The sequence below is a fragment of the Muntiacus reevesi genome, chromosome 1 (genome assembly GCF_963930625.1).
Source record: "Muntiacus reevesi chromosome 1, mMunRee1.1, whole genome shotgun sequence".
Taxonomy (NCBI): Eukaryota; Metazoa; Chordata; class Mammalia; order Artiodactyla; family Cervidae; genus Muntiacus; species Muntiacus reevesi.
Genome location: NC_089249.1, coordinates 269711826 through 269732595, shown reverse-complemented (window position 1 = coordinate 269732595; position 20770 = coordinate 269711826). Strand labels below are relative to the sequence as shown.

The window sequence follows — 20770 nt, the reverse complement described above, 5'->3', positions numbered from 1 at the left end:
CATAGTATCAATACTTCCTTTTTTTTTTTTTTTAAATCAAACTTCTGGGTGCTAAAAGAAACCTATAAATTGATACATGGAAAAGTTACCAGTTATTTTGCATTACTATACAAGAGTCACCCTTTCAGAGAAACTTGTTGGGCAAATTCCATTAGCAGTTGGAAGAATATAACGACTGAAGAAATTGATTTATATTTTTATAAATAATGACTACATCCCCAAATGGATTTATAAATTAATTGCTGTCTTATTGGAATAAAAACCTTCTTCTGTGGGCATGATTGATGTTATCTGTCTAAGTCCTTGTTCTGTACCCCCCTCCTTCTTAGTTAGTCTATCACAGCTGGGGCTTTAATTTACTGATCATATTAACTCTGATTAATAACTAACAATAGCGTCTTCTCATTTATCAACAGTCAGCCATCACAAAGTGGAACTGGAATTGGTCAAACTTGCTGCCAAATTATCTGGGACTGGATAAGATGACCTTCAGTATACTGCTCAAAAACAGGTAATAGGACTGGGAACTTGGGGGATGTGTCTGGGGGAAGAGGTTATGCGTCTTTTATATGTAAGGTGCATGTGAGTGTGTGTAGATAGACACATATTTGAAATTATCTGAAGGGTAGTTTCTGAATGCTGTTTTTCTAGAGTAAGCATTTGCAAAAGGCAGAAGCATCTCTTTCTGAGATGAAATTGGTTGATTTTAGTCTGAACTGTAAATATTTCTGATGTTGTGTGTGTAATAGTTCAGTATTGTAAACACCCAAAGTTACTGACTTGAATGTCATTATAATTCATTATAATACCATGCCTTTGTTTACAACCATTTAATGAATGCACACAAAATGCCAAGCCAAATCAGCTCGTCTAATCAGGGGAAACATATAAGTAGAACTGTCAAGGTTGAATTTTTTGCTCTGCAGCCAGTCATTTTGGCCCTGTCTTGCCATAGCCTCTGTTGCGTATTACTTTGCACACATACACATGCATCCCAGGACAGCGCAATAAAATGATAATGCTATTTCAGCTGAGGAGTCTATACATGTAATTTATTTTGCACAAAGGTATACATGTTTTCTTTATATTTTAGATAAATACGTTTTTCCCCATACCTTCAAGGTTTTCAGTGAAAACAGTAGTGTAAGTTTTAAGCTTGTTTTTCTCTATCAACTATCACATCTTTACATAAAATATATATGCATGGTTGCTTTTATTCTTCAGGTATTACGTTTGTTTATACTTACTTCTATATGTCTTCATGATGTATAATATATTTTATCATTTTGAAATAATATAAAGCATCATTTTTCATAGAAGACAATAGCGACAGTGACATAGTAGAATTGTCAATTCATCCTTGAAAAATCTGGGTGCATATAAGGAAATATCTTGGGAGAGATTCAGGTTTTTTTTGTTTGTTTGTTTGTTTTAAAAGGCAGCTTTGTTGCCAAGAAAAACTGTAGTTTTAAAGTGTGCGGTCACTGTGGTATTCCTAATATTTCATCCCTGAGTGAAGCTCACCCACCAATCATGGACAAAGTTGAGCAATCCAGAAACTTCCCCATCAAGAACAGAGTTTTCTCTCAGCAAGCTTACCACCTGGCAGGCAAGGTGGTAAGGGCTAGGATATAGTTCAGAGTGTACCCTATTAATGCACACGTCCTCACAGGTGCTCCTATCCTGTATCGGAGCTGCTTTGAGAGGTGGGAGGAGAAACCAGGTCTTCTGTTGAATCTATGGCTACATAATGTTTGTTGTTATTTAGTTGCTGGTTGTGCCTGACTCTTTTGCAGCCCTATGGACTATAGCCCACCAGGCTCCTCTGTCCATGGGATTTCCCAGGCAAGAATACTGGACTGGGTTGCCATTTCCTTCTCCAGGGGATCTTCCTGACCCAGGGATCAAACCCAGGTCTTCTGCGTTGGCAGGTAGATTCTTTACCACTGAGCCACCAGGGAAGCCCCACAGCATTAATTGGCTATCTGGAAACAAACTAGGAAAGACAAGTCATTTTCCCCCTGATACTTGGAAAGTTTTGAGTTTATGTAGATTAGCCGTATTATATTTTACTAAGTTTTGCAGTTGTGAATTGCCTGCTGCCAATCCACTAAATGGTACTGTAAGGGCAACACATCCTTCAAAACTTACTGTGTTTGCTCTATATAATACTCACTTTGCAGTGAATTTGTGTTTTATCCCACATTGCATATTATTTTTGTTTAACAAATTTTGGTATACCTCAATTAGGCTGATAGCTATTAACCTCTATTTCCCTGAGATATTATGTACAGAAAGGAGTGGAGAAAAAAAAAATCTCACAAATTTAGCCAGAAGTAGTAACAGGTCAAAACAGTTCTCTTGGAAAAGGGTCATGAATTTTGAACGGGAACAGCTAGATTCTGTTTCTTAGATTCTTAAAAAAAAAAAAAAAAAAAAAGGTATGAAAGGCATTCTATTTTAAGGTACCACATACCACAAGCTACAATGAATACAGTGAATATAACTGAGCTGCCTTAGAAGAATGAAAGACATCTGAGAGCTTTTAATCTCTTTTAGCACTTTCCCATTTATTTTAAGAATGTTATTTATGAGATTTGATTAATATTGAATTGGTAAGGAAGATTTTTTTCCCATTATTTTCTCTGAGAGACTCATTTGGATTTATCTGAAATGCCAATTTAAAAAACAAATAGTGCATTGAATTTTTTACAACGTGGTTATTTGAAATTACATATTTGAAAATGAGATCAGAGTGTTGAACTTCAAAAATGAGGATTATAGATGCTATCCTACATCCAAAAAGTGATACCTTGTATCTATACCTATGATCTTTGCTGGTAGGCAGAGCCAAAGATAAAAACCTGGAGCAACTTAGCTGAATATGCTGTTTTATTCTCCCCCAGAGTTACTAGTTAAACAGTCAGTTACTTCTTCTTTTTCTCTCTTTAATTGGTAAGAAATTTATACTAACCTATCTGCACACTATGGTTGCTGCTGCAAATGTTGTCTGGGGACATAATGTAACAAAGAAATGGGACTCAAATCCACAAGCTTGAAAAAAGTCGGGGAGAAGGGAATCCTTTCTATTTACCTCCTAAATTCCTTTGTGCCTGGCCTTCAAATTCAACATCATAAGCAGATGATCTGCGGACTTATTCTGTCAAGATTCAGATGCTCTGAGTGGACGAGACCTCCCTCACCTCCAGAGCAGGATGGAGGTGGGAAAACAGGATTCCCGGCTTCTCAGGCCAGAGCTGTTGTGAGCTGACCTTAGGAAAGTGATCTCAGCTATTGAACTGTGGATTTTCTCATCTTTAAGTGATGACAATTATATATCTACTTCATAGAGACTGTTGGCACCATCAGTTCAGGTCAGTTCAGTCACTCAGTCGTGTCCAACTCTTTGCGACCCCATGGACTGCAGCACGCCAGGCCTCCCTGTCCATCACCAACTCCCAGAGTTTACCCAAACTCATGTCCATTGAGTCGGTGATGCCATCCAACCATCTCATCCTCTGTCGTCCCCTTCTCCTCCTGCCTTCAATCTTTCCCAGCATCAGGGTCTTTTCAAATGAGTCAGTTCTTTATATCAGGTGGCCAAAGTATTGGAGCTTCAGCTTCAGCATCAGTCCTTTCAGTGAACACCCAGGACTGATTTCCTTTAGGCTGGACTGGTTGGATCTCCTTGCAGTCCAAGGGACTCTCAAGAGTCTTCTCCAACACCACAGTTCAAAAGCATCAATTCTTCCATGCTCAGCTTTCTTTATAGTCCAACTCTCACATCCATACATGACCACTAGAAAAACCATAGCTTTGACCAGACGGACCTTTGTTGGCAAAGTTAGGTGTCTGCTTTTTAATATGCTGTCTAGGTTGGTTATAACTTTCCTTCCAAGGAGTAAGCATCTTTTAATTTCATGGCTACAGTCACCGTCTGCAGTGATTTTGGAGCCCCCCCAAAAATAAAGTCAGCCACTGTTTCCACAGTCAAGAGAATGTTAAAGGAAGATGTGCATTGGTTTTGAAAGTTGGAAGACCACACACACCGAGAAAAGTGGTAGCACTGGGACAAAGCGGTGCTGGTGTCTGGCCAGGTCAGGCAAGAGTGAAGGTCATTTGGGATTAGTAGGGAGCTGTTAGTAGGGAGGTGGGAGGTGGTACAGACAGGTTATACCTGAGGTTATGTCCATGGAGGCTATGTATACTCCAGGCCTAGACCAATCGTGAGGGTCAGAACAAGTGTCAGATCAGAGGCCGGGCAGCAGGCCCATGGGCCTGTAAGACACACAGTGAAAACGTGAGTGAGCAGGAGGGTCTAGGACCAGGTGAGGCTCATGGGGGTAAAGACTCAAGGGATGCGCCCTGAAGGAATGGTTCAGGTGCATGAAGGAGGAGATACGGTGGTGCCAATAATATGTGTATCTGAGACAACACTGACCTTTGTTCCACAAGCTGATTCTGTGCTGACTCCAGCATCAGAAAAAATCCTGAAGTGGCTGGCTGCCTGAGTCCTTGTCCAGGAATGGCCTTCTGCTCACTCTCAGCCCTCATCTCAAAACAGGTCTCTCCAATTCATGATGTTCAACATTCATTGCCTTTCCTGCCCTTTGGATTCTCCCAGCTCTTCCCTGTTTTAGGGTCTTGGTACTTGAAATTCTCTCGGCAGCTTCCATGGCTGGTGCCATCTTGTCTATCTGGGCTTGTGTTACCTCCTGAGAGAGGTCTTGGCTTATCATCTGTCTAACGTGATCCTCCAAGTCTATATTACTGTGGTTTCTCAAATGAGTTTTCACCGTCGGAAATCATAGTTCCTGTTTGTTGTCACTTACTCCTACTCACCCCCACCTCCCCCTACCCCTGCCTCTGGAGTGGAAAGTAAAATCCATGAGAATAGGGCCTTGGCTGTCTTAACTCCAGCTGTGTCTTCAGGGCCTAGAATAGCCCTTGGGCACATAGCAGGCTCTGAGTAATATCTGTTGAATTAATTAATGAGCAAATGAGGAATAAGAATGCAGGGAAAAAGTCAACCCTTGACAGATGAATACAGAGTAGGTATTCTCTAAAGGTGGTGTTAGATCAATAGGCATGTTGGAGTACGAAGTGTATCCTGCAAAATCTCAAGTAAAAAATTATCTACGTGCATATTCATTCATTTGGATGAAAAGCAGGTTAATTAAGCTTTGTATGTTTAAAATGCCTGGTTTTTTTCTGTGAGGTTCAGCTCAGATTAAAAGCACAGAACACTGGTCTTTAATTAATTGATCCAATTCAAGCCATAACCTCTTTAACATCAAAGTCTGTTCTTTACCCCACGATTCAGATTCAAAAGTCTTTTAATTTTGGGGCGGTAGGGTCTGTATATGTTAAATGATAGTCATATTGACAACTGTAAGATGGAGTTAGCTGACAAAATTATCCAACCAAGCCTTTGTAAATTTGTGATTTTCAAGGCATTTAAAGAAATAGGTAGAAGCTGAAACCTCAGAAGAGAGATCCTGAATATGTATGATGATATATGTTTTTCAACTTAGAGGGTTTGCCACTGTGGAAAATAAAGACTCCATAGAGGTTAAGAAAATCAACACATGTATCAGTTCTACACCTTCACCTTTAATGCCATATAAGACTAAGTACAGTGATTGTACATTGATCTTTTGAAATAATAAAGGTGCTTTTCACAGTTTCTTACTGTTACTTTCCTGCTTTCTTTCTCAGCCACTTTAAAATAAATCCAGACTGTCGAATGAGATGGTGATTACATTTGCAGGAGAGCTCACCAAAAGGAACACTCTATATTCCTCCCTTCATGGCGAATCTCCAGATTGCCATTGTGATATTGTTTTCTTTGCCACTGGAACAAATTTATGTCACTTCTTTTCTCTTTACCTTATTTATTCCAAACTAATTCCCAAGAACTGTGGTGTCGAAAATAACCTGTGAAGACAGTGGAACGCTATGCTATTTTAACCATCTAAATATACTGCATATGAGTTTGGCTTCGAGTTGAGCAAACACAATTAAATAGGATGGCAGAAACAGCAGAAGGGGTGGTGGCGGCAGATTTCTGGCCGTCACTGGGAGGCCTTTCCAGGTGGACAATAACCGTATATCTGAGAGGAAACAGAGATTAGAAAACACGTTTTCAAAGAGCCACGGATCTGTGGAGTTGACTGCTTGCTTTCAATAATGATAATTGTCAAAGTGCGTCTCAGCTGTGTTGGATTGTGCAGTGTGTGCCCTGTAGTATGTAGAGAGCAGGAAATACGGCCTCTGGCCTTGAACAACACACACCGCACTCTCCAATGACTCTTCTCAGGCTGTTTATGGATGCTCACAGCAGTAAATTCCTGACGCAGCAACCGGCCGCCCGGTTATGGAGAGGTGGGTTTAAGGGAAAGAGGAAGCTGATTTTACGAATACACACCTCTGAGCCATTACAACCATTGCATACGCCATGGCATTCCTATGTGGTCTTTTTTTTTTTTTTCCCCCAAGCTCTCACTCCCTGGAAAACCCTTTCTTTCCCACCTCCACTCACATACCTCGAACTCTGACTCTGCCTACCATCACCATCTTCCCTAACAGGAGCAGGCTTCCCTTCCATTTTGAATTCCTGAAGCAGCATGTTTTTTGGACAGAGGTTGTCTACAGTGTCTTTACGATACCTAAATTTAACATTCTGATCCTCAGCGTTTTCCGGACTTAGGGCTTTGGTACGTGAATCAAACAAACCCATCAATGTGCATTGTTTCCTGAGTGGTAACTTGTATATATGTATATAGTACTTTCATAGACATGGTCCCCTTTGATTCTCATTGAAACTATGTAATGAGGGTCCAGAATGACGTGCCCAAGATCACAGACATTAACTAGCACCTGGAAGGCAAAATGAAGGCTTCTGATTCTGCATCTGGTACTTTATCTACAATACTGCCCCCTATTCCTGGTCAGTTTCTTCTAGCTTTATTGAGATGTTGTTGACATGTAGCACTGTGTAAGTTTAATAAGGTGTACAGGGTGTTGATTTGGTACACTTATATATTGCAGAATGGTTAACCATCACAGTGCTAACTAACACCTCTGCCACCTCACATAATTACCATTTCTTTTTTGTGGTGAGAAGATGTCAGATCTACTCAGCAACTTTCAAGTATATAATAGAGTAGTATTGACTATAATTACCATGAGGTACACTAGTCTCATAACTGCAGATTTGTACCTGTAGGTCAAAATGTGTTTTGTTTTTTTTTTATTACTTCTATATTCACTGTACAAGTACTGGTGATAGTGAAGATAGCAAACAGGAGGCTCTTGCCCCGTGGCTGATGCAGTTTAAGTAAATTACATAGACGTTTAGTTATGAATCCTTAGGATAACCTCATAAAGGAGGTACTATGTTACCATTATTATCCTGATAAGGAATCCAAGGCACACCGGGATGAGATTCTGGCTCATGCTCCACATTCTTAACCACTTCTATTAATTTTCTAGAGTTATGCTTATGTCCATGGAATTCTCCAGGCCAGAATACTGAAGTGGATAGTCTTTCCCTTCTCCAGGGGATCTTCCTTACCCAGGGATTGAACCCAGGTCTCCCACACTGCGGTGGATTCTTTACTAGCTGAACCACAAGGGAAGCCCAAGAATACTGGAGTGGCTAGCCTGCCCCTTCTCCAGTGGATCTTCCCGACCCAGGAATCAAACCTGGGTCTCCTGCATTGCAGGCAGATCCTTTACCAACTGAGCTATCAGGGAAGCCCTTGCTTATGTTACTCCTTCAAATGTCAAATGTCGAAGGGTGTCTTGAGTACTACTACACAATATTTTTAGTTCATTGGGAATTTCCACTTTGGTTATCACAATACTTATCTCCCCTCTTCAACTCTTATATCCCTCTCAGCAACTGCCCCGCCATCACCTATTTATCAGGAAAAATAAAATAATCTGAAACGAACCTCCCAGCTTTTCTTCCTAAACTTTGGTTTTGTTTAAGTTATCTCCAATCCTTTGCTTCTTGTCTCTAGCTTTGGAGGAAGAAAGCCCTCTTCTAATTAAAACTTGAGAAGTAAGTTGACTGCATTTAGGTTGTAGAGGGTCTGAAGTCTGAGAAAGTTGGACTTTAACCACTGGACTTGAAGGAATCATCAAAGCCCGTAAGTAAAGGCGTGATAGGAAACATAAAACTCCTTTAGGACATTAATAATAAATGGGATGGAGGGGCAGGATAATTTAAAAGCAGGAAGACCAGATTAGAGACTACTATTAGAGATTGAGGAGATTATATGTCACTGATATAAAAGACATTCCCAAGGAATCTTGGGGTCCCAGCTGAATCTATTCCTAATATGCATAAAAATAGCCATGATACTTTCTCTTTGAAGACAGTGTGGCCTAGGTATTTATAGAAAGGTGCTATGCATATCATTTCTTCAGATTGAGTATGTCAGTTCAAATCCTCCAAGCAGGGATTAGAGGTCCATGAGGTTTAACAGGAAAAATAAAGAGGAGGAAACCCAGTTGCTGATCTGATACCTGTGAAAGGAGGGAGGGCAGAGGGAAGATTAGGTTGCAAGAGCATCAGATAATAGAGTGGTTCTCGGAAAGTGTTGACAAGGCCGAGGAGGACTCCTTGAGCTTAAGTCACACAGTGGAGGAGCCCCATGTCCTGCAGGAATGGGCTGGTGGTGTAAACCCACTATGGTCAGACATGGACTGAGACCCGCTTGGGAGAAGCATGGCCTGAGCACAGATGCCACGGCAGATGCAGAGAAGTGACCGCGAGGGCCCTCACTTCCCATTCTGACTGCAGCAGGAGACAGAAGTGACCGTGAGGGCCCTCACTTCCCATGCCGGCTGCAGCAGGAGACGAGAGTGGCGCATTTGCATGGCTTCCACAGTGGGGATGCCAAGAGTGATTCTGTTACATGTGGAGAGATGGTATGCGTGTGTATTATGTAAGTTAACAAGGATGAGATTTAAATAAAGCTCTCTATTACTTCAACGAGGTAGAAAACAGACAACCTGAATAAATACGTTAAATGCTATTGACAGAAATGCAGAATTGGCAACATTTTGATGAAAGGAAGGTATAATAATTTTCTAAAAAGCAGCCATGGGAGAATTTTTTGCTTGTCAAGTTGAACCAAAATTCACTTTGTAATGAATTTTCTCCTACCTAATTATGCATTCACATACTGGCACTTTGGGGTTCTTACAACGGATCAAAAGCTATTAAAAACTTGCTTGAATGGAGTAAATTCTTTTTTCAATAACTATTCTTTAAATCTCTCCCCTGTCAAATTATGTTCAGACCCCAAAGCCTCTGTGATGTTTTCCTGCAAAAAGTTTCAGCATAGTTTCCACCAGGAGTAGCTGTCATAGGCCCATTGATTCAGTTTGGCCGTAGATGAAAAGAACATTGACTGCTTTCAGGCTTATTGGTTATCGCTGAATATCTCTGTTTATTTTGTTGCTATATCAACATATAAAGAGAGGAAATTATCTCTTTGAAGATATTTTTATTATGATATAATTATGAGAGAAGTTTAGATCTCTATTAAACACAAATAGTATAAGAACAAATCTGAACAGCTAATAGAATTGTTCACTTTATATAATATTTTATATCACTATGTTAACATTATTATAATATGCTTGTAATGTGTTATATGTGAAATTAGTTAGGATACTGGTAGTGCTTCCTTATACTGTAAATGCAAGTCTCACCTGTAAGTACCTTTGGGGTGTAACTCTGAATTGTATTTTTCCATAATACAAGATCTAGTGAAAAAATTAAATCAAGATGTTTTTGCACCCACAATATTTGTATTAATATAAGTTTGAACTTTATTTTGTAATAAACTATAAGCAATACAGGTATGTGATTTCAAATGGTCCAGGAAGTTAAGATGTAACATTTGAAAGGTCCTCTCCTCTCCCCAGCTCCTCAATCACACGGGTTCCACTGTACTTGCAGCCACTTAAACTATTTCTGGTTTTATTTCTTTTGATTAATAAATCTAAGTGACAGGTTACACCACTAATTTTTTTAATTTCAGCTTAAAATTAATATATATGGGCTCCTTGCTATAGAGGATTTAACTTATACTACCTCTTCCCCTTCCCTTCAAGCTCTGCTAATAAAATTTTCACTTCAGTTCTTCTACTGCTCACCTTTATGTGGTATAATAGAGCCTGTATTTTAAAATCAGTTTGTATTTTTTTTATTTTAAAAATTTTACATAAAGTATAAAGTTCACTCTTTTTGGTGTACAATGCTGAGTTTTGACAAATGCATGAAGTTATTAAATAGCACAATCAAAATACAGAAAATCCCATTTCTCAAAAAATTCCATGGACTGGATAATCCCAGGGGTCGCAAAGAGTCAGACAGGGCCGAGCAACTTTCACTTTCACTAGCTAAACGACATGTCATCAGAATGAAGTAGGGCCACCAGTATGAAACTCTAAATCTATGGCACTAATTCATCTGTAGCTCCAGTTCTAATTGTTCAGTAAGATGCCAGATCACATACACTCGGTTTTTTCATTGTAAGGATATTTTAATGTAGTAACTCTCATATCATAACGAAGTCCTAACATCATAATTATCTTCATCAGGTAAATTCCTCTTTAGAGTTGGGCGATTTCTATTCATTGAACTAACTTTTTTTCCCTGCCCGTGGTTTAGAAACCTTGAATTACTTTGCAATATTTCCATCTCCTTTCATCTGTATTCCGTTACACAACACATGCCCCCGAGTTTTCCCTCTGAACTTTTCTTACAGCCACTGCTTTTTTCTCTTAATGCTCCTCTGCTCAAAATCCAGTGCCCTCATCTCCTGATCCCTAGATGTCCTGCCTTCACTTCTTATCCATTTATGTCTGCTGCATTAATATGTTTTTTTCCTTAAACTTCCTTTATTATTAAAAACAATTGAAAACAGCACAAACATTTTAAAATACAGAAATAGTATGTTTATAATCTAAGCTCTCCACCCAGATTCAGTCCTTCATTTTTCCAAGTCCTTTTTCTGTGTACACAACACACTTCCTTTTTCCAGTCACAATGAGGAAGGAATCCATTTAAAGTTGTAGGTTCTAAATTCTTCACAAAACTATCTTTGTCATTCGTTGATTTTTATTTTTAATGGGGGCTTTCGTGGTGACTCAGACAGTATAGATTCTGCCTTCAATGCAGGAGATCTGGGTTCGATCCCTGGATCGGGAAGATCCCCTGGAGAAAGGAATAGCTACCCACTCCAGTATTCTTGCTTGGAGACTTCCAATGGGCAGAGGAGCCTGGCGGGCTACAATCCATAGGGTCACTAGCATTATATCAAATTAATGCAGCACAATTTAGCCATTGCTTCAGATTTTTGCTTTGTTTCCTTCTTCCATGTTATATTGCCATGAGTGTGTAGATTACTTCTAATGCACATAGACGAAAGGTAGAATAAAAAGATATAGGCAAACTTGTTTTACAAATTACCAGATAGTCAAAGGGATAAGAAGTAGAGTGAAATACAGAAGTTTTTCAGCATCTTTTTTTTTTTTCTGCTACTTGTCTACTTCAGATTTACATTGTCTTCACATTGCCCGAAACTCCTCTAAGCCCCAGTGTCAAGGCTTCTGTCATCCAGCCCTCCCACTTACCAAAAGCCTCATTTATAACAGAGCCCACTATTCCTTTAATCATTGCATGACAACCTGTGGTTCAAAATCTTCCTCTGCCACTTTATCTAAGCCTCCTTTTTCTTGTTTGTATAAGTGAGATCTTAGCAGCACTTTTCTTACTGAGTAGGCAGACCGAAAGGTTAACCTTTAGTAAGTATTTAGTACAAAGCCTGAAACAATAGGAAATGTCCTATGAATACTAATTGTTCTTGTTTTTAGCTATTATTTGGTCCTCTTTGGGCAGACCAGAGTAGGCTGTAAGGGGCCAGGATAAAATTGTAAGACATAGCCCAGACAAGCATCCGGATAATTGCAAAGTGGAGGCAGGGAGGACCAAGGAGAAAAAGCCGTGATGAGATAAGAGACGTCCAGAGCACTGTTTATTAGTTGCTGGCTGTGTGATGCATGATCTGGGTTCAAGGCAAAGGATGAGTTCAGAAAGTTGATGTCTGACTGTTCATGGGCCAAAGGCAGGGAAGGTGTGGCTCAAAAAGGCCAATATTTGACACTAATTCAATAACATTAAAAACCTGCTGTGTACAAAGTCCTGTGTTCAGCTGTGGATTTTACTCAGAAATCAGGATGTAGCCATGGGGTCTGTGCCGAGGGTGTCAGCGTCCATGAGGAAATTGATATGACATCCGCCCTCAGAGACAGAGACCCACCACTTCCTGACCAGGATTAAGGCTCACCTCCGGTCCCTGATGGAGTGGAGGCTCCAGGCGAGGCGGCCCATGTGCTTGGAGGACAAGGATGTCTGTTCAGAAGCCAGGCACATCTCATGTTAGCGCCGGCTACACTTTTGCCCAGGTTTATCCCCTCCGCTTCCCTTGACCGTCATCCTCCAAGTCTGCCCTTCGAAAACCAGCTCAGGCCTGCCATCAAAGCCCTCTCCTGTTCTGTGGTTCTCAGCAATCCTCCGGCATTTACAAATGGTTAAACTTGTTGATGTTCAGTGTGTGATACGTTGTGATGGTCGCCAATATTTTTGGTCAGCTGTCTCCCTAGTTATTCTTGTCAGCCTCGGACAGCGGGCACCTCGCCTCCCACTTGACACATGTCCAATAAAACACACAGTATGGAAGCAGAAGACTACCCAGGTCATGCCTTTTGGCTTCCAGTCTAACTTTCCTGTTTCAGAATGGTTTTTCCTTTTGTTTTTAGACCGTACTGAGGTAAGTAAAGGATCACCAGGAAAAAGAGGCTTTGTTAACTCATTTATTAAACATTTTACTAAACTGTTTTCAATTAAATATATGCTCATTAGAAGTCACACAATACAAATGTTGTATAAAGTAAAAGTTAACTGATTGCTTATTCACCCTCACTTTGCATAGTTCCACTCACTCGAGCTAACAAATCTGTCCTCTTTTATTCTCATTTAAACCTTAAAATATCCTTTGAGCATTAAGTTATCATTCTGAATAGAATTTTAAAAGAAAAAAAAATTACCAGGAATTTTAAAAGATGTCTAAATGCTACAATTTAGAAAAATAATAGATTAAAATATTCTAGTTTTCTGTAAAAAAAAAAAAAAGTTTTCTAAAGTCACAAAGACATGTGGGATTTAACAACCAACCTGAAAGCTGGTGGATCTCTTATTGTCAAATAATTGACAATTCTAGGTTAATGAATTAAAAGCTATTAATAGTCAGAGTCCTAGCATACAAAAGAATTGATCTGGGCTGAGCAGATTTGCCAAGAAGTCAGTAAGCTGGTTAAAGTTTTGTTGTTGTTTGCCTGTCTCATGTGCTAAGAAAGTTCTTTTCATCAGAATTATGTCTTTCCCACACTTGTTCATCTGGCTCAGCCCGAGCTAGGGATGAATATCCACTTGTCCATTTCAGGTAGTCAGACCTGTAAAGGACTTAAAGAGTTAGGACTCCCTGGAAATCGATAACTTTGTATAAACGGCAGTTTGGGCTCTTGCTATTTTCTTATACAGAGAATATATTTGCTAACAGATGAAAGTGAAGAATTACATAACCCACAAAAACCGCTGTGTTGATTATAAGAATACTTCTATCTCATTATTCTGTCCAGCAAGACTTTGAGGAAATAGATGGACCTGTGACTGTTTGTTCATTTATACATCCGTCAAATATTCACTAGGCACAGCAGATAAAGAAATAAGCCAGACACAGCCCCAGTTGTCAAGGAACTCAGAATCTAGTAGAGGAGACAGACTGAAAAATCAGTGGCTATGGGTAAACAGAGGTTCACACAAGTGCAGTGAAAGGTGTCAGGGGAAGGGAACGCTCACTCCACTGAATACAGAAGCCGTCAGGGAATCCACCCAGGGTATGGTGATACTTGAGCAGCATGGTGATGATTGAACCTGGGTCAGCCAGGGACCCAAGGTGAGCAGTGGTCATCCTTCTTATTTTGGCTAATCAGTCTCTTCACTGAATTTTTCCCTTTTGAATCACTTCCATTTGTAATATATAGGCACAGCGAATCAATGTTAGACAGCTTAGGACAAAATCAGAGCCTGAATTGAGGGAGCGGTGGTGGGGGAAAAGGCGGGCACCTGTCCTACTTTGGCCCACATACACCTGCTCAGTTGCTAAGTCGTGTCCAGCTCTTTGCGACCCCATAGACTGGGGCCTGCCAGGCTCCTCTGGGGGATTTCCCAGGCAAGAACACTAGAATGGGTATCCATTCCCTTCTCCAGGGCATCTTCTCAACCAGGGATCAAAACCACGACTCTTGAATTGGCAGGCAGATTCTTTACCAATGAGCCACCAGGGAAGCCCATGCTTTGGCCCATAACTGGGAAATATTGAAAGAATTACAGATTCAGTTTTTTGTTTCTTTTTTTTTTGAATCCTTGGTCTCATCTGACCCTGAAGTTTTCAGGCATGTGTAAGCAATTGCTGGGGCCAGTGTAATTCATAGATCAAATGGCCTTGTAGTATGTCACTAAAATTCTATTGGCCTTGCATTTATACAGCTTGGATGGGATGTACTTTGGAGAGGGCACTCTTGGTGCGTGATTGATGACTCTTCAGATGAGATGTGCTAGTTTAATTCTGGCCTTGGCCAACTAGGAGAGGTGCCCCTGACTGGTGTACCTGCAGCTTGTTCTGGAGCTGGACAGTCCGTTCTTCCGCACTCGTTTCTCTCTGAACCGTAAAAGTTCCCTGACAGTGGTGGGAATGCCCGGGAGAGGTCGTGATGCTGTCTGGTCTGCACGTTCATGTTTACTGCTCTGAACTAGCTGGTGCGAGATGGACTCAAACCACATCTCTAGACCCCAAGGAGTTTCTGAGGAAGAAACTAAGTGCAATTGTTTCCTAATTAAGTGCTTACTTTTGCTCACCTAGCAAATAATCTAACAGGGAATTTAGGATTGACATTTGATTTTAGCAAAAGGACGTGCATGTCAGTGATAGATGCGTGTTCATAACGACTCCAAGAATGTGGATGAAATGTGTGACTTTAATGCATTTGTTGGAAATAATGTTATTTTTCACAAAGTAAAAGCATTCGTAATTTTGCTACAAGGAGGAATATTTGCTTCCTCTCACACATTTTATTTAATAATTTTACTTCTTTAAAGGCAAAACAGCACACAATTTGAAAATGAAATTTCCCCAAAGTGTTCAATGTTGCTAATATGTTTTTCATTTTCTTCATTATGCTATAGTGGAATATTGCCATACTTTGAAATGTGCAACTTATCTCCCTGGAGGCAGCAGATGGTGTGACTAGTCTGTCTTCTGGTAAAGGATTTATCATGAGAGATGGCATCTAGGGCTGTATGGGGTGGGGGTCCTGCCCTCAGAGAGCACCAGTTCTCATCTTACCGCATCAGTGCAACATTTTGGGAAAAAGCCTGCAAAAATGGGAAGGTTTTGGCACATTTTTAAGCTTCCTTTTTCTTAGTTTATATAAGAAAATACTTCTTTTGGAAACTATTTCCTTTATATTTGTGTTTTTCTCACTGAATGCCTCACTAGAGGACCAGTTGACCCTTTGGGCAGGACATGATTTTAGAGGTGTTTCTATCCTAGTCTATGATCTGGTTTTCAGCTTTGAAAGTCTGGTAATGTGGTTTCATAGAAATATTGACTCAGAGTAACCAAACTCATTAGAAACTTGTGTAAAACTAGAGCTCCGTCTTACCAATTTTACATTGAAAAATACGACTTGAAGCAGATCTATTCATTCTCTCCCTCAAGGTAAATTGGCATCAGAAGCCAGGTTATGACCAAAAAAAAAATTCTTTTTGATGGGTAGGAGTGAACCATCTCTCCATGGGGCTGTGCCTGCCATTAAGACCTAAAGCACATATTGTGAGTCAGGTTTCCTTGTTTCTGAATGTGCTAACAAGTTTTTATACTTTCTGGACATTTTTGGTCCTCTGCTGACTACTCTGTTTACATCATCTCTTTAAAGAAAACAAGGGAGATGGAGAAATACTTTCCCTCTTCTCTCCTAGGTTTGATAGCTGGGTCTATAGAATAAATAGAGAAAGACAGATTAGTAGGGAAGAAGGTTCACAAATTTGTTTTTCTTTAATATTACGTGCACAGGTGTATTACCAGGGAGAAAAAGTGCATACCCTCCAAAATGGTGAGATTTGAGAACTTACAGGTCATCTTAATAGATGAAGGGGAGAAGGGATGTAGGCCACTTAAGGGAGAGTAAAAGATTTTTAGGAAAGGAGAACCAGTTTTTAGAAGAATACTGTGAAATGTGATAGTTTGTGTGGCTTCCCAGGTGGCACAGGGGTAAAGATTCCACCTGCCAGTGCAGGAGACACTGGAGACGCAAATTCGATCCCTGGGTCAGGAAGATCCCCAGGAGGAAGAAATGGCAACCCATTCCACTATTCTTGCCTGGGAAAACCCATGGACAGAGAAGCCTGGCAGGCTAAGGTCCATGGGGTCGCAAAGAGACACAATTTAGGGACTAAATAACAACATGATAGTTTGTGACGTCATCAGACAAACCCAGATAGTCTGGGTGTGGTGTTGACCTCTAATCTCCTCCCATAAGAAGAGTCAGTCTTCCCAGGTTAATTAATGATACATCCTGGAAGGGGATTGATGGCAATTGAGTTCCTTTTAGAGAATCTGTCTTTAGACAGGAGAGTTCGGAAAATTCCTCTCCCTGCACGGGCTGTGTTTTAGATATATTCAGCTCAAAATAATCAACACACCAAAGCAGTGTACTTTGAGGTGCCTGTCCTGAACTCCTTCAACAGTGCGTGACTACTTAACTCCCAAATAGAATATAGTTTTATCATGAGTGAAAACTCCAGGAGAGTGGTTTTTGGTTTTTTTTCTGTAATGCTCAGATCAATTAGCAATGTCTGCCACAGACAGGAGAGGAGCGTGATGGCTTTTGTGATGCACATTTGTTCATTGTGGCTTAAGTCTGAACTTTATTTATGCAATCAAATGATTCTCTGATTCATATTTAAGAACAGCACTCTGCACCCTTGGGAATTATTTGAGAACATGCTTTGAAAGCTGGAAGACATCTTAATTTTCTCATTTTATAATTTAGAAAATATTTGTCTTGAGGGCCTTACTGAAGACATGGAACTACTGGTAGCAGAACACCAGCTTAAGCCCAGGATTTCTGTCTCATGGTCCAGAATATTTTCTTATAAACTGAAATAATAGATCTAAGAATCCTAAAGACTGATGATTTTATTTTCCAGCTTAGTTTGAGAAATCTCTTTTCCTTCGTAGGATTAAGTTTTTTATACTTTTAGATTAGCAAAATGAGCATGAGGATTATTATATAGTGCAGTGATACTTAATCATGGACACATGTTATTAATAGAGTAACTTGGGAAGAGTATTAAAAAAAAAACTAAAGAATTTTTTAGGAGAGGCACAGTCATTCATTGGTACATTTTTAAAGTTTTCCATGTGATTTAACTTTGCAGCCAAAATTGAAATAATTGATGCAACAATATGAAAACTTGTTGAAATAATCAAATACTACATGAATGTCAACAAAAAGTCATTGTTGACATTGTTAAGTTCTTAAAGGAATCAATATTTTTATCAGCCAAAATCGTTCCTTCCAAATAAACATCACCACATTACAAGATTAGTACAGTACTAAATATTTTTTACTCTATAATTCTTAATACAGGCATCAAATAAGCAGTTAGAGAAGTAGCAGTGATTGTGATAAAAATAAAGGTCAGAAAATGGTGACTGGCAGCATGGAAACTTGTGATTTTTAGCTGCCCACTTATTGATAATACTAAGAATTTTGTTAGTCTTTCTGTCAATTAAAACTAAACTTTGTATAAAATATGTAAACTGTGGAAGAGAATGCTGGTCCAAAATCTAGATTAAAGAGTAATAAGTTTTCACTTTTAAACTAAATTTTAGTATTTATTTAGATGTTATTGAAGTTTTGGAAATTCATAGTGATTCAAAAATTAAGCGAAAGAATGAAACCCTGAGAAAAAGCTTCTTGTCTTCCATGTTTCCTTAATTGCCCACCATTTTGTTTTATATTAGATTGTTTTCACAGTAGACCTGCCTCTTCCCTAGTTCACACTTCATGAGTATAAGGAGGTCATTATGTGGTTTTGTTTTAAAATCCTTTTCAGTCTCTAGAGCAAGATTAGGAGGAAAACAGTAGCATTGCTGCCTTGCACTCAAGAAGTCATGGAATACCAGACACACTTTAAGTAGAACAACTGAAGGTAAGAATCTTGAAATAAGGCCTGAAAATTTCCCAATGGGGTTGATCATCTATAGACAATTAAAGTTACATAGATATCTGGTCAGGAACTAGAACCTTCCTAGTTCTGATGAAAATAGGTAGAGTAAGTAGCACAAGAGCTGGCACTGTAGAAGCCTTCTTACAGTACAGAGAATTTAGAATTACCACTCTAAAAGTCGACCCTGAAATATGTCATAGGAAAACTTTTTTCATGTGACTTTTTGGATTGGCAGGTTATGACAAAACTACATTCATGTTACTTGAATACATCTTTTGTCTAGTTTTACATGCTTTTTGACTTGTCTAGAAAATGACATATTGAAGTTTTCATTAGCTTTAACCAGGTGTGATTTTCTTATGGAAGATACCTCAGCAGGACTGCAGTTTAAGGCGAATAAACCAGTGAAGCTCAGAAAGGCCATAGCCCTGCTTCAGATGGTAGAAATGAGCTGAAAGGCTCATTAATCAACCGCAGCGTCACAGGTGTGATGGCTTGCCTACAACCTGCCAACAGACTGTGAAAGTCACATCCGGCAGGCTAAATTGTCAAACTAGACCCATCCACAAACATTTTAACGCAGCAGAATTCCAACTCTTTGTCTTTAAGATGTGACTCTGAAATGTTAATGTTCCTCCAAGCCTGCTATGAAATGTTTATTTTATTTCATAAAATTCAAATTTCTTGAAAAAGAAATTTGGCCTTCTTTCCTATCATAAAAATCTCTATTAGTGTTTTTATTTTTCATTTTGTTTTCTATTGGTTATTTAATGTCCTTTATCTTAAGAATCTATTCTTTTGCATTACATGAAAGGACAGAGGATTGAATTGGCCTGTGTCAGGCTTTAGCGGTAGTGAAAATCCATTTTTTAGCATGTATATTAGCTTGATTTGTGCACTCAGAAGTGTTTTCACTAAGAAGATAATGTCTGTAGAGATGTTTTAATGGGAGAACCATGTAAATACTTTTATTTCTAACTAAAAGAAATTTTTACTTCAGGTAAGCTGCTTGATTTGGGGGTTTTTCTTTTGATCTGTAAGAAATCATAATTTTAGTTGGGTTTTAGTCTCTTTGTATTTTTTTAATGATGCATCACCAGAGAAGTCTAGTTGTTTCTCTGTCCCTTGGAAAGATAAAATAAATACTAAACAAACCGGGGTGTGAAAAAGGAAATAGGGATTAAAGTTTATGTCCTTTAGTGAATCATACTCTAATTCACATTCCTTGTTAATCTCTGTTCTGCCAAAATATTAGTAGATTATATATAAATTTCCATAAAGCATTTTGATTACTACTCTTATGTTGACCTTAACTTGATATTGAAAAGTTACTTTGGAAGAACTGAGCAGGGATATGTGGGGGGTGGAGATGGATTTTTTACAACTGGAAATTAATAAGGAGTTAATTTGTGGCCCATTTCATAGTTATCAAAATAAAACTGAACAAACTGATATTTCTATAATTTCTATAATTACATAGATATGTATTTATCTGATATTGTATCAGTTTGTTTCAGTCGCTCAGTCGTGTTTGACTCAGAGACCCCATGGACTGCAGCACTCCAGGCCTCCCTGTCCATCAACAACTCCAGGAGCTTGCTCAAACTCATGTCCATGGAGTTGGTGATGCCATCCAACCGTCGCATCCTCCATTGTCCCCTTCTCCTCCCACCTTCAATCTTTCCCAGCATCAGGGTCTTTTCAAATGAGTCAGTTCTTTGCATCAGGTGACCAAAGTATTGGAGTTTCAGCTTCAGCATCCGTCCTTCCCGTGAATATTCAGGACTGATTTCCTTTAGGATGGACTGGTTGGATCTCCTTGCAGTCCAAGGGACTCTCAAGAGTCTTCTCCAACACCACAGTTCAAAGGCATCAGTTCGGTGCTCAGCTTTCTTCATACTCCAACTCTCACATCCATACATGACTACTGGAAAAACCATAGCCTTGACTAGACGGACCTTTGTTGGCAAAGTAATGTCTCTGCTTTTTAATATGCTATCTAGCTTGGTCATCGCTTTTGTTCCAAGGAGTAAGTGTCTTTTAATTTCATGGCTGCAGTCCCATCTGCAGTGATTTTGGAACCCAAGAAAATAAGGTGTGTCACTCTTTCCTTTGTTTCCCCATCTATTTGCCATGAAGTGTTGGGACCGGATGCCATGATCTTAGTTTTTTGATTGTTGAGTTTTAAGCCAACTTTTTCACTCTCTTCCTTCACTTTCTTCTGATATTATATATTTATCTGATATTTATATAATTTCTATATACCCAGGATCCTACTGGGAATTCTTGGTTTAAAAGCAATCAAATTGATTTACTGTTGATATAGATACATGCACAAAGGAAGCCCTCAATAAGTATTTATTTTGATTTGAAAATAGTTGGAGAAACAAT

General features: G+C 39.3%; 1 protein-coding gene across 6 annotated transcripts in view; it reads left to right on the top strand.

The window, feature by feature from the left end:
• Nucleotides 1–20770, top strand: part of KIAA0825 (KIAA0825 ortholog) — a 410996-nt gene that overhangs the window by 223458 nt on the left and 166768 nt on the right. For all 6 annotated transcript variants that reach the window (XM_065936747.1, XM_065936741.1, XM_065936733.1 and 3 more), the window contains one exon: nucleotides 417–511. In XM_065936747.1, the coding sequence (XP_065792819.1) occupies nucleotides 417–511 (95 nt within the window). The remainder of the gene's footprint in view (nucleotides 1–416; nucleotides 512–20770) is intronic.